Raw genomic sequence first — 14,763 nt, 5'->3', positions numbered from 1 at the left:
AGTCAAATTAGGAGAATGCAATGAAAGGAAGAGGTGTAAATCAAAGCCGGCAGCAAACACTTTGGAGATTTCCACTCCATTACATTTGGATTTTCCCCCTTTTATGCCTCACAACAATAGAGACATTTCTTTGTATGACAGAGTTAATGTCATCCATTCCCTTTTCCCACAGCATAAATCCGCAAGAGGACACAAACAGAGTGAAGTCATTTGCAAATGAAAACAAAATGGTCAAATAAAGTGAAAACAGGACAACCCAAAGGGCATTTTCTTGATCAACTTTAATTCATCCATACATCTGATTCTAAAACCAGATTTAACAAATCTAGCCCTGTGAGCATTAGTGAAAAATGCAGCCTTTTAAAGTATCTGTTTAAACACCATTTGATTAGCCTTTGTAAAACATTTTTTTGTGTAGAAGAGATGGCCAAAGCAGGATCTAAAATGTGACATGTTGACACAGTTGCCAGAAGTAAAGTTTAAATTGCTTTAAGCGATTTCAGCATCTGTAGTTGAGATTTAAAAACCAAATTGCCTGGAGTTCTCTCCTTTCCACTGTGCAAGTGACAAATTCCAGACTTACAGCGCAGCTCTGCATAAGTTTAACCTGTGAATCCCATTCATTGGACCATGCACACTTACATGGCAACAAGCCCCACTGGAATTTGTTGACTTCTGAGTAGCGATGGAGGAGAACTTTGATTCAGTACACATTTAAAGCCTTATCTATTAAATTTGCACTTGCCAAAGCAATACGAGAACCAAAACACAGATATCCTACAAAATTCAGACTCGGCCAAACTTTGCGGTGCAGTTCTCCAACCAAATAATGTTTACACAATAATGAACGTGTTATGGAAAAGTGTGGATACAACAGTGAAAATAACATATGAAAACACCTATATTTAGGGGAAATGCTTGCAAAAATGTTTACATTAGTTGGAACATACAAAAATATGCTTATTTGGAGAAACCTGCACTAAAAATGAGGATGAATTTTCATGAGGATTTTTTAGAAAAGATTCACAAATTGCCACAGAAATGGGAAGAACTTGATTTAAGGTTGGAAAACTGAGAAACTGGGAGAACTGAAAAGGACAGATCCTTCCATCCTTACTTCCGAGTAAACCGTGCATAGGATTGCACAGTCAAAGGAATTTTTTATTATTATCACTGCCTACCTATAACGCAACACAAACTCTGAGAAGCCAAGACTCCTCTTTCCATAACTACTGCTCAGAAGAAGGGGAAATCCAGTTTGCAGTGAATAATTTGGGTTCTTCCCTTTCGTATTCGTCTGGTATCCTATTCCCTCTACTAAGAAATGTGCCATTGGAAGAGCACGGTAGGTGAGAACAATGATGCACATACAATTCTTAGAAAAGGGGGGCTGCTCTGGGAGGGCCACTATCCCTGAGACAGCTTCACCTCCTGCTTCACCTTCAGCTCCTTGAGAAAAATTATAGTCCAGAGATTTAAAATACTTCCATGCATTTTTAGCCCCGAGTTTAATGGGGTTTATTTGCAAGTACAGTGGTACCTTGGTTCTCAAACTTAATCCGTTCTGGAAATCCATTCGACTCCTGAAACAGTTCGAAAACCAAGGCGCACCTTCCAATTGGCTGCAGGAGCTTCCTGCACTCAAGCAGAAGCCGCGTCAGACGTTCAGCTTCTGAAAAACATTCCAAAACTGGAACACTTCTGGGTTTTCAGTGTTCGGGAGCCGATTTGTTTGACAACTAAGCCGTTCAAGAACCAAGGTACCACTGTAAGTGGCTACAGGGTTGCAACCTACAACCACTTTCCTATGCCCACATAGAGAAAAAAACACTGGTTCACTTCCAAGTTGATCAAAGAATTTTCAGGTCTTCTTTAACACTGCATCTTCCCCCCTCCCCTCCTTGTCCAAATCAGTTGGACTCTTTGCACCTAGGGCAGGTTTACTGGCAGGATACAAACCCCTGTCAAAGCATTTCCCATTACTTGTGCTATTTTGCTTTGTGTGCAAATCCAACTCTGTTATTCCCGCGATCAAAGACACAATAGAAAGCTGACATAAATACGTCTCCCAGAATCCACATCGGTTCGTTGCGGGGGCCGAGATCCAGGGCCTGAAAGCCACTGAGGCAAAAAGCTTCTCCTCCACTGGTTTGCTGTCACAGAAAAACAAACACTTCTGTTTGGGTGATGCTTTTCCACTAGCGTTTGAACCAGAGCTGTTTGAAGCAGAGCTATTAGGCAGGGTGAGGCAGAGAGCGCAGATCTCATGTGATTTTGGGTGAGATGTCACTCAAAATCAGTGCAATCTTGCCCAAAATCAATGCTGGTGGGGGCGCCACTTCTCCACCAGCTTCAGATGCAGCATGACATGTGGCAGTGGGAGCAGCAGCAGGGTAAAGCTGCCATTTCCCATTTCACCTTAAGTGGTGAAATGAGCCATGCCATCCCTGGATTGGACCAAAACCAACATGCTTTCGATCCATGAGCCTTTTGGCCTCTGCAAAACACATGCCCTCCCTCTGACAATTTTCCACACTCTTTGGGCCAAAGGGTACAGGGATGTTTGTACAAGGGAAAGTGGCGAGAAGGCAGTGGGCACCCACTGTTAAGTGCTCCTCTGAATGCCAGCTGCTAGGGAGGCTCTTGAGAGACTTCTTACAACCATCAGCTAAAAACCCACATTCCATATCAACACTTAGCCCACAAACACTCAACACAGCTCTTGCATCAGAAGACAACAACCGTGAGAATTCAGATACCTACCTTGATTATATACTGCTTTGAAGTTATTGTGTATTCTCTCTGCCCGATGGTAAAGGTTATGGGAGGCAGGCTGGAGAGTCTTCTGCAGTCTACAATAAACTGTAACAGAAATGAATTCCTCCACTTGAACTGGGGTTCTTATTGTCATTCACATAAACAGCGAAAGTGACCTATTGGTGTTGGTATGTGGGGAGAGCTGGCAGCTAGGAGACCTTTGACAAACTACAGTTCTCATAATTCTTTGAAGGAAGCCGCAACTCTTAAAGTGGTAGAAGGCTGCTTTAAATGTATAGTGTGGATGAGGCAAAGTAACACCAGAATCTTTGTTGCTTTTGCCCATAACATGAGAGTAGACAAACGTAACTTCCTATTTCTCTCAAATTTCAGCGAAGTACCGTATTTTCCACTCTATAAAACGGACCAGACCACAAGATGCACCTAGTTTTTGGAGGAGGAAAACAAGAAAAAAATTATCCTGAATCTCAGAAGCCAGAACAGCAAGAGGGATCGCTGCGCAGTGAAAGCAGCAATCCCTCTTACTGTTCTGGCTTCTGGGATAGCTGCGCAGCCTGCATTCGCTCCATAAGATGCACACACATTTCCCCTTACTTTTTAGGAGGGAAAAAGTGAGTCTTATAGAGCAAAAAATACGGTATTTGAGCCTTGCCCAAAACTTCCTCCTTATTTTGACCTTTGATTCTTTTTTCCCCACAACTCAAAAAAAATATGTCCTGGACCACCATCATATCAACAGCTCTGGATTTTCTTTGGGGCTCTGCTGCCCCAAACATTCTGTTTACCTCGCCATGCGGTGCTGGGTGGGCTCCGATTTTTTGTTGCAGTCGTATTATTTGTGAGGGTGGGCCAGTAATGAGAGAGGTACCCGAGTCTACAATGGCTGCACAGCCATCTTTGCATGCCGCTATCTGTCCCTGGATTTTCACGCTGTATTTTTAAGGGGAGAAAAGAACAAACATGAATACTCTTGATTGAATCAGGTTGCAAGCATGTGGGGAAATAGAGATGAGGAAAGCATGCAAAGGTCAGGAATCAGTTAAAACATAACCTTTTAAAATCATTTCAGCAAAATTATATTCTGATAGATATTAAAATTTGCCTCTATATTATCAAACTAGTTCTAATTTTGAATAGCTTAAAACAGTTCTGGGGGAACTGTGGCGTCTAGATTTTGCTGGGCTCCAAATACCAGGAGCTCCAAAGAGATTTTCTGGGCCTGGTATATGGCATGTGGGTTGGGTCATCCCCACACCCTGAAAAGACTGGCGCAATATTTGCATAAAATTAGCAATAAAATATATTTGTATTCAGACTGTTTTGCAAGGGGGTGGAGGAAACCCTCGCAAAAATAATCAGGAGCCACACATAAGTAATAAGTTTGCCTGACAGGCATAATGTCCTCAGGTGAACTTTCCGCCATCATTGTATTTCCATAATAGCCAGGGTTTAACCTGCTGAATTGCTGCCAGCCATTGTCTGGAGAAGGAACTTCCTGGTTCGTTTTAAAGGTCCTCTCTAGGACATGCATGATTCTACTATTTCTCTATAGTACCCAACAATCAAAGCTGTGAGTTGGCTCATTGGTTAAAAACATTGAAAGGTGAGAGCAAGCGCTTTTCTCCGAAAGCAATTGCTTAGAATGGAGTCTGCACATTTTTTGCTCCATAAATCACATTCTACAAGGGCTTTGGTCCAAATACAACAAACCCCCTGTACCTCGCTTTTTTGTGTTATTTGATCCAGAGATGCTTTCCTTTCTACATTCCCAGTCCAAAGGTTTCTGATTCATTTATTTTTCAAACTTACTTGTCCATATGAATTTTCCAATACTTTTGCTCGGTGACTGGAACCCAGTGAATGGACCCTTTGTAGAGAGAATGGTCAATGCCTCCAAATATCAACTCACCCCCATTCTCAGTGTTGCCTCCTCTAAAAGAAGAAAGAAAAACTATTATTGGATAGGCAAACATAAACACAGTTGTGGTTTGACATGAAGTTGAATGAGGGTGTAAACCAGTTCAGCCTTCTCAGATATTTGTGTTTGTCTTGGAAGCTGCAGGTGTCCTAGGCTGCTAACATACCATACATTCAAAGCATACTTAAAGCACATGACTTTTCTCAAATAAGCCTGGGAACAGGAGTTTGATAAGGGTGGTGAAAATTGTAGCTCTGTGAGGGGTAACCTGCTGTTCCTATGATTCTTTGGGGAAAGCCATGGTTTAAATGTATGGTATGTGTGCAGCCATAGTCAAACCATGACAAGAGAATAGCCAGAATACAAAAAAAAGTATTTAATACTTCAGAACCATCAAGTCCAAATCTGAAAAGCAACTCAAATGGAGTTAAATGACATTTGGGGGGGGGTTATTGTGTTTGGTTTGGTTTTATATGTTGTGGTTTTGTTTGTGAACTGCCCTGAGACCTCCGGGTATAGGGCAGTGTATAAATTGATTAAATAATAATAATAACAATTAATAATAATAATAATAATAATTTGATTTTAATTAATTTTATAATGAATGTTTTTAGAATGTTGGATTATTTTGATTGTTGTTAGCCGCCCTGAGCCCAGCTTCGGCTGGGGAGGGTGGGATATAAATAAAATTTAATAATAATAATAATAATAATAATAATAATAATAATAGAAGTTCATTAGAAATTACAGCCCTGATTGGAGTTCTTTAAAAGCTCAAATATGAATACGTTCATTTTCTAACAAAAAGAGGAAACAGAAATCTGCTACCAGGCCAGGTTCAAGGTTTTGGTGCCAACATATACAGAACCAGGTTACTTGAGGGATAGCCTTATCCCTTACATATCCAGAAGATTTCTGTGGTCTGCAGGAACGTTTCTCATGCAAGTTCCAAAGATCTCAGCAACTCCCAGCAGGAATTTCTGTGTGGTTTCCCTGGTTCTGCAGAATAGCATTCCTGCTGAGATATGATAAGTGCCCACTATCTGCACTTTCTAGAAACAATTGGAGACATTTTTGTTCCAACAGGCTTTCCCAGCTGGATAAACAGACCTTTGTTATGAGTGTCTATTTTGTATTGTTTCAGTTTTGTTTTAAATGTATCAGCTGTTCTTTGTGTTTTTAATTGTTTTTGGATTTTTTTATTGTCCATTGACTTGAGACGATGGTCTAGAAGGTGATTAATAAATTAACATTTATAATTTTGATGATTATGATTATACTACAAGTAGGGCTCCTTACTGGATAATTGGCATCTTGGCTGAGGGCCCCCTAAAACCTGTGGCTGTCCCTGCCTTTCTCAGCTCACTGAAATCATGCAGCAAGTAGATAAAATTTGTGAACCAGATTCCACTCCTGATGAATTGTGTGGAAAACATGTAGTACAGTGGTACCTCGGGTTACAGATGCTTCAAGTTACAGACACTTCAGGTTACAGACTCTGCTAACCCAGAAATAGTACCTTGGGTTAAGAACTTTACTTCAGGATGAGAACAGAAATTGTGCGGTGGCAGTGGGAGGCCCCATTAGCTAAAGTGGTACCTCAGGTTAAGAACAGTTTCAGGTTAAGAACGGACCTCCAGAATGAATCAAGTTCTTAACCCAAGGTACCACTGTACCAGAAATCTCACAATAACTGCAAAAATAAATATATATATACTCAGTGCTTTTTTTCTGGGGGTATGCAAGGGTACGCATACCCCTAAACATTTTGTGAATCTTTGTACTTTTGTCCATTTACTGTATTTATTTTCCCGAATTTGAACTATAAAATGGTGGTTTTCTTGAGTCAAAATGAGAATACCTCAACATGTCTTTTGGGGCGGGGGAAGCACCAAGTAAACCCTCCACAAATCTGAAGTCCCTAAGATGATTGGATGGCACCTTGTGCTCCTCTTTCTGGCAGCTCCTGCAGCCAAGCTGGTGCCAAGTGTGTTGCTATGCTTTCCTTTGGACCACATCAGCGAGGCCAGAGGGATGGTGGTCTTGTCTAGGCAGCCCAGAACTCTCATACACAAAGCCCAGGCTTATGCCCCAGGGAAGTTACTTTGGTGTTGCTTTCACAGTGGTTTGATTTACCCCAGAAGGCATAGTCTATTGTCTCTTGAGACAGATGGATGACAACAACATGAATATTTCACCAGAAACCATTTTGTGGAAAGGCTGGTTTGTGCCATTCTATCTTTTCACTCTCAAACACTGACCTGTTCAAGATGAAGGAAAATACAGGTTCCTCTATCAATTGTTGCCTCAGCATATTGTCGAATACTGGAAGTCCATGCAGCACTGACAACGATGGATATCCCAAGCCCAGCACCCCATCGAAGTGTGCAAAGGTAAAGGTCAGGTCAGGCTCATAGACAGACTCTCCAAAGTCTTGAGCCTCAATGGAAAGGTTGCTGAACTGATTCATTGATTTGCCAAAGAGAAACAATATGAAAAACATGTAACCACATTATAGTTCAGGTTATTCAGTTCAAAGCAATTTCCTTGTTGAACCTTTTCAGGTTTGGTTTATGTCACAAAATTCTATAGTTTGGGCCTAAGTTTCCCCGCCTCTGATGGAAAAAGCTTATCACACAACCTGATATTGAACCATATATGCCAGTAACTTTCTCCAGTTCTGGCAAAGATGAGAAAGAATGATAGTATTAATGCTATATCATCTGCATATAAAGTTACTTTATAAGATAGTTGTGTTGTTTGTGTTCCCTTATCTTCAAAGAGACTTTGGTGAGCTGGAACACATAAAACACGGACTGGATTTCCTTAACAATGCATTTTGAACATCAGCTGAATTATTATAAAAGACATGTCCCAAATTATCAATGCCCTCATGTGTACTGCCAAGAACCCAACGAAATACAGAACCCTCGAAGGCAACCCTAGTAAGAGCTTCTCTCACCTGTACGGTGTCTTTGGCAGTGACGCCGATCAAACTCCCAGTCCCATATTGTAAATAAAACGGCTCCCCTACTTGCGCATAGGAGTATGACATAAATGACTCAAATCTTTTATGCATGCCTGTAAAAACAAAGGCTATTGGTAACCTCAGCAATAAACATGATTCCCCCCCCCAAGTTTAAGCCTAATTTTGATTAAATAATAAAAGCAAAGGATTGCATTAATTAAAAGCAAAGCACTGCATTTTCTGTATGGATCGTCTATGTCATGGAAATATGAAACGTGCATCCTGGGGCCGGAGTCCTTTGAGTTGCAATAGGTGAATACACCTGCAGGCTTCGCTTTCACTCAGATAAGTGGGGAAGATGCAGGCAGACATCCTTTCCATTGTGACTAAAGCAAATGGGGAAGCCAACACAGAAGCTCTTTGCATGCACTGGAACCTCCATGACTGCAAGAGATCACCCAGATACCGAATTTGGCTGTTCCTTCTACTGGCATTGTGTGGTGTTACGGAAATTACAGGGAGGGGGCATATATTTGAAGTTGTTAAATGTTACAAATATTATGCCTGAATGTATCCTTTCGACTTGACAGCTCAGGGAAGATACCTAGCTTTATGAATCATATAAAATCAACCCCTTTGCCAAGTTCCTCCATTCCAACGCCATTTTGCCCATGGAAAAAGGAATCTTTCCCCTGCCACCTCCCCAAGCTTGAAGACATGTTTACACATCTCCTACCCCAGGAAATTCCCAGAGGTGACAATTGCTGGGCTCACTGTTCTCCAAGGGAAGCCAAATCTCATCACCAGACTTGCTTCAGGCTCCAGACATGCAAAGGAAGTTCTATCGTACTTTTGGGTGGTGGGTACTTAAGACATGTTTGCCTATGCTAATCTTATACTTGGGTGTTGCCCTGATATATCTGTCTATGCTAATCTTGTGTAACCCTCCCCTTTTGTGACATGTTAGTGATGTAGCAATGATGTATTGATGATGCTGTGCGAACTGTATTCTGGGATATGGTGGGAAAGTCAATGTCGCCCCATGCTCTGGGTTCACTCGCTGCTGTTGAACCTGTTGCACAACAATAAAGGATCTAAGTCTACTGACTGCTAATTTGCTCCAAATTGCTTGGCTGGAATTTCCTTCTTTTACTGACCGCATGGACCCGCAGGGGACTTATACCCCAATGAGCTGGGCTGTTGAGTAGGCTCTCAACCCAGAATTTTCCTTAACAGTGGGCAATTGGTGAAAGCTCAGGAACTCACAGAGGGGTAGAAAAGACAGAAATGGATTACATCAATGCCCTACATACCGTTTTATGGCCCTCCCTGACTAAAATTCTGTGCTACTTCCATCCCAATCAGCCATCTAAAATCTCCCTTTCCCTGTCTCCAATCCATTCTTTCTCTCTATATATATTATTTGTACCCCACCCATCTTTTGTGGGGTGTGGGGCGGAAACAAACCTTAAATTATTTTCGTTTGGGTGTGGAGAATTCTGTGGTACACAAGGTGGAATATGTTTGAGATTGCTGCTGCTTTAAACCCATTAAATGTCAAAATATTTCTTACTGCAAGCTTTACTGTAGCAACGAGCGGATGGGACCCAAAAATCGCTGGAGCCGGTGTCAAACACCACGGTGAATCGCTGAGGTGGAGTGCCAACACTCACCTCTCCATAGTACTGGGCCTATGGGGAAAACAACCCATCAGTCCAGTATTCAGTCACCTGACAGACAAGGTTAGGGGAGCTTCAGGTGGGTGATAGTGCCCAGCAGGTGAACACAACGTTGGGTAGGTAGTTCCATTTTAGAAGCAGAAGTAACGACCCTCCAAGCCGAAACACTGAAAATAGAGGTAGGTCTGAAAGGTATACACCCAAAAAGCCAAGGTAAAGAGGTATGTCTTCAGCATTCACCAGAAGCTATCTAATCAAGGTGCCAGGCACACCTCTGCTGGGAGGGATTTAACATGTTACATTAGGCCCAAACCTGCCAATTTGGTGTTTGTCTTTTAAAGGAATTGCCAGCATAGGGTCCCAATCAGGACTGGGATTTTAGTGTGGTGCCAGAGGGCTTTAATCTTGTTTTCCTGCTGTGGTCCCAATCCCCACACCAGCAATAGGAGCTTTTTCTCTCTCTATACAAACTGGAGAAATGCTAGGAATCCCGTTTGTATTAGGGAACCCACCGTGGCAATTTTGCTTTTAAAAACAAAACCCTGCACTTAAAGGCACAGCTATGTTTCTAAATGACTTACTGCGCAGAACTCTGAGTCATACCTTGCATAGGATGTTGTTCAAATTGGGGGAGGGAATGTTTTATTCAGAAATTCTTAACAAGCCTGATTAAGCTTTGCTTTCTTAAATATCCAAGTGAATTTAGAAACCAGGCAAAGAATCCTGGATGCCAAGACAGGATCAGCCCACCAATGAACTCCACAAGCTTATCAGTCTTCCACTTCCATATCATCCCCTGGCAGCAGCACAGCCTCGGCTCACGTTCTATTTTTAGTATTTTTTAAAAAAACAACCCATTCCTGGCATCTGCTGCAGAAGGTGATGTGATCTTGTATTCCGAGAACAGGCTTTAACTGTTAATTTATATTTTCATTGCTTTAATTGGAAATGCATATTTTGCATATTTGTTTGACCCGGCAAATTTTAAAGAACGAAATAGGAGAAGCTACCATGGTGCTGTTCCTGGAGCAATTTCACTCTTTCCTGAGCAAACCAAGATCCTTGTTTACAGCAGGGCTGGGGAACCTGTGGCACATGGTTGGGTTCCAATTTCCATCAGCTCCAGCCAGCACAGCCAGTGGGCAGGGATGACGGGCGCTATAGTCCAGGAATGTCTGAAGCGGGTGGCGCTGTGGTCTAAACCACTGAGCCTCTTGGGCTTGCCGATCAGTAGGTCGGGGGTTCGAATCCCTACAACAGGGTGAGCTCCCTTTGCTCTGTCCCTTCTTCTGCCAACCTAGCAGTTCGAAAGCATACCAGTGCAAGTAGATAAATAAGTATAGATGTGGCGGGAAGGTAAACAGCGTTTCCATGCACTCTAGTTTCTGTTGCACCAGAAGCAGTTTAGTCGTGCTAGCCGCATGACCCAGAAAGGTGTCTGTGGACAAACTCCGGCTCCCTCGGCCTGAAAGTGAGATGAGTGCTGCAACCCCATAGTCGCTTTTGACTGGACTTAACCGTCCAGGGGTCCTTTACCTTTAACTTTTTATTTCTGGAATGTATGAAGGGCCACGGGTTCCCCAGCCCTCGTTGACACATTTGAAGCAACATGGGTCAGCAACTGCAAAGGAGCAAGTCCCTCTATTGCTATTGACAATTAACAATATTATATACATATACAGTGGTACCTCGGATTACAGACGCTTCAGGTTACAGACTCTGCTAACTCAGAAATGAGAACAGAAATTGTGCAGCAGCGCGGTGGCAGCGGGAGGCCCCATTAGCTAAAGTGGTGCTTCAGGTTAAGAACAGTTTCAGGTTAAGAACGGACCTCCAGAACGAATTAAGTTCTTAACCCAAGATACCACTGTACATACACACACATGTGCATGTATATATAATAGTGGGGCCACAAGACTCCTGGTTGTTTTTGCTTTAACAGACCTTCACGGCCAGGTGTGCCAACTCTAAGGGGTGGAGGTGTCATCAGCGCCTTCAATATTTCTTAGCCGGGGCCTCAGCGCCCCCAATATTGAGGGGGTGGAGGAGGCCAAACCACCAAGCCAAGTGTGGCACAGCATCAAAGGCAGCCTCCTCCTGAGTGTGAGAGAGGAGCAGCTGTGGTGTTGGGCAAGGCCTCCTCTCAACGATGCACACACAACACATGACACAACACGTGTTACAAAATTCACTGGCATGTCACACATGGACCGCACCGCGGCACTGCTGGCCCCCCAATCTTTGGCTCAAGGCAGCGCCTTTGTTGACGGCTACCTCAAAACATAGCTAAAACAAAACGAAAACATTTGTGGCCTCACAAGGAAACTGTTAAAGGAAACTGTTTTCCATCTCGTTGTGTTCCTTTTCTACAGCAGTTTGAGGAAAGAGTTGTTTTTACCACACCTCTCATCCAGTGGATTTACCTCACGATCCCTTTCTCCTCCTTTTCTCGCACAGTCCCTTTGAAGGACCCGCTCTAAGTCCAGCCACCTCCTCAAGTAAACAGGATCAGAATTAAACCAAGAACCATTCACAAATCCTTAGACAAGAAGTCTGATAGCTATTCTGCTCAAATGGTTAGCACAGAGGGAGTCAACATGGTGCCCCCCCCCAGATTTCGGAGGAATACAGCTCCCACCAGCCCCAGGCAGTGTGGTCAACAGTCAGGGATGATGGAAGTAGTAGTCTAGCAACATCTGGATGGCACCACATTGCCAATGGTATGTTAAATGATAAACCCAACCTTCCTTCTCTTTGCAGTTTATGAGGAATAAATGTTTCCTAGAATTAGGAATTTACATATGGAGCCTCTATTATATTTTAAGAAAGCATAAAAAGTCAATTGTTGCTTATCTGAGGCATGTGCTTTAATTCCTAATTGTCCTGGGAGTGAACGGGTGGTTTAAATTTGCAATTTAATTTAGGTTTACTTTACAATACAACAATAATGTTTCTGGTATGGTCTGGGCTACTAACAGCTCTATAAATATTGGCTTAATGGATTCCAAGTGCAGCAATTTTACTAAGGGACAAATGGACATATACTTTGAGCAATGGATGTTTGCTGACATTCTTTTATAGACATTTATAGACTATTTTATATGTTGCAATCTGCCTTGTTATTTTATGAAGGAGCCTTGTTATTTCATGAAAGAGCAGCAACATCTATGAGCTTTTATCCCATTATTATGCAGTGACATACTCACATTCATGTAATCATAGAGCCTTTCTGTTGCAAGTCCCTGTGACAAATTAATATCGGAAGGGAGACAGTGCGGGTACCTCTGAACAAAAATGTCAGGTTGGCGGTCTTCAAGAAGCTTATGCAGCTCTCCTCTTTTACGGAGTTTTCCTCTGATAGATTCAAATCGCGTTAGAGGGATCCTGGGCGGATGACATGAATGCATGTTTGGTGTGGCATACAATGGACAATGAAATCCCAGAAAAACCAAAACTAGGACTAGGACTAGTATGCTTCTTCTAGGGTGGTTTAATCAATATTTTTGCCTTGGTACGTACCATGTTAACTTTGCCTAGCTTAGGATAGAAATCAACATAGAGCTAATAAGATAATTCTTCAAGCATTTCTGCCCGCCAGATGGAACAACCGTCCTTCTCCTCCCCACATGTGTTGTTCTGGGGTTTCCCGACCCTCCGAAATGAATTGAGGAAGTGCAGGGGGAGAAGAGGAGGGACAGCTCTTCTGAGCTATCGCAAGTCCTTGCACTGGCTTCTGCTAGTGCACCAGTTGAGTTGAATCCGGCCCTTAGAGTGTTATAAAATTACATGGTAGATGTTGAGGCTTGGAATGGGCAAACATGTCCATTTTGGGTTTCTCTCAGTTTTCTAATTTAAATTCCACATTTCTGCATCAGTTTGCGATTAAAAAAAATCCTCATGAAAATTTGCCAACATTTTAGCGAAAATCTCTCCTGTGTACATTTTTATATGCACATACCAATATACACATGTTTATATGTTATTTTCACTAATATGTGCACCCTTTACCATTGTATAGGCGCTTTTATGTACATTACTTGACTGGAGAACTGCACTGAAAAAGCTGGCTGAGAATATTGGAGGATAGCTGTTCTTCAGTTCACATCTTGTTTCAGAAAACACAAAGTTGGTTAGCTCACTTTTAAGTGCCAATGGAATCAAGTTTCTCCCCCATTCCTATCTGAGGTACATGAGCCACTGCTAGTCTGTGTAGTACTGGACTAGATAAATAGCCTGAATTAGTATAAAGCATCGTCCTAAGAACTGAAATTAACGTAAATTGTGGTATTATGCCTTCCAATCATTGGGACTTGTTGCAGGGGAAATGTTTCCATGAATTTTGCCCAGGGTTTGAGTCTAGTACCATCTTGTAGCAAATGCCTTTCTATAGCATGCCAACACCAAAAGTTTCTTTTTTATATATAAAAAAAGCTTCTAAAATAATTAACAAGACTCCTTTTTATAGAAACATGGGCCCACTGCTAAGAACACACTGAAAATATATGAAATACTTCCTTACCTTACTACAGCTGTGATGCACGGAATATAAACCAGAGCTGCTAAGAGAATCCTCATGGCTTCAGCTGGAAGTGGAAATAAAGCTGGCTTTTCTTCTCTCTATCTCTTTTATATACTTTGCTGGATCACAACCAGCTGTTTGCAGGGTCAGTCAATGACTGCAGGTCAGTTGCTTGGCAGGACATTTGTAATGTGCTGGACAAGGACCCGCCAATTTGTGTAAATACTGCAATCTGTTACAACATGGATGGGGAACCGGTGGCCCTCAGGTTGTTGTTGGACTCCAACTCCCATCAACCCCAGCCAGCATCGCCAATAGCCAGGGATGCTGGGAGTTGGAGTTCAGCGACATCTAGGGGACCACACGTTCCCCACCTCTGCATTAGAACACTCCAACAAGGGAGTGATGGAGGCAGGTAGTAGCAGTGCATGTGGTAGGGCTTGACGCTGGTGTGGTTGCTTACCTGAATGGAGCTGAAGTGCCAATAAGGGTGAGACTGTGCAGTTGCACTGACAGGAGTGCTGGACCAGCAGGGATGCTCCCACTGGTGCAACCACCCCACCCCACTCCAACCTTGCCACTATTGCCCTGCCCCAATGCTATCCAAACAAGGAGCAGTGACAGAGGTGGATTTAGGGAAGCGCGACTGGTTCACCCGCACTGGTGAGAGGGCGCTGCAGGGGGCTGAAACAATGACTTATAATGAAAGTCGAGAGATGTGGGTGGGGATGCCAAATTTTGTTGTGTTGCGCAGGGCGCCGTTGAAATTTGAAAGTTTGCCTCTAATAGACTCCGTTGTAAGGAGGTTGGCTGTGTCTCACCACACATGCCTTAAGAATAATGAGTCTTTTTCAGTGTGGACTAAGTAATTATAACCCAGGTCTTACCATGTCCCCAGGTC

General features: G+C 42.7%; 1 protein-coding gene across 1 annotated transcript; it reads right to left on the bottom strand.

Annotated features, from left to right (window-relative positions):
* Positions 1-1,707: 1,707 nt before the first annotated feature.
* LOC128421636 (cathepsin E-A-like) lies at positions 1,708-13,918 on the bottom strand. The gene is made up of 9 exons (XM_053404652.1): positions 13,863-13,918; positions 12,550-12,727; positions 9,238-9,355; positions 7,659-7,777; positions 6,958-7,157; positions 4,588-4,710; positions 3,564-3,708; positions 2,764-2,862; positions 1,708-2,153 (listed from the first exon to the last, which is right to left on the bottom strand). Exons 1-9 carry the CDS (start codon positions 13,916-13,918, stop codon positions 1,989-1,991), a joined length of 1,203 nt encoding a protein of 400 aa, XP_053260627.1. The 3' UTR covers positions 1,708-1,988.
* Between the last annotated feature and the right edge of the window lie 845 nt (positions 13,919-14,763).

This window comes from Podarcis raffonei, chromosome 10, assembly GCF_027172205.1.
Source record: "Podarcis raffonei isolate rPodRaf1 chromosome 10, rPodRaf1.pri, whole genome shotgun sequence".
In the NCBI taxonomy this organism is placed as follows: domain Eukaryota; kingdom Metazoa; phylum Chordata; class Lepidosauria; order Squamata; family Lacertidae; genus Podarcis; species Podarcis raffonei.
The sequence above is the reverse complement of the archived record's forward strand: the minus strand, read 5'-3'. Positions and strand labels throughout refer to the sequence as shown.

Bases quoted from the DNA above. Each gene is read 5' to 3' on its own strand.
- LOC128421636 (XM_053404652.1), bottom strand. From the start codon at position 13,918: ATGAGGATTCTCTTAGCAGCTCTGGTTTATATTCCGTGCATCACAGCT. The intron at 12,728-13,862 runs GTAAGGAAGTAT...TCATCCGCCCAG, and splicing joins TGCATCACAGCTGTAGTAAG to GATCCCTCTAACGCGATTTG. The intron at 7,778-9,237 runs GTAAGAAATATT...TTGTTTTTACAG, and splicing joins TTGCTACAGTAAAGCTTGCA to GCATGCATAAAAGATTTGAG.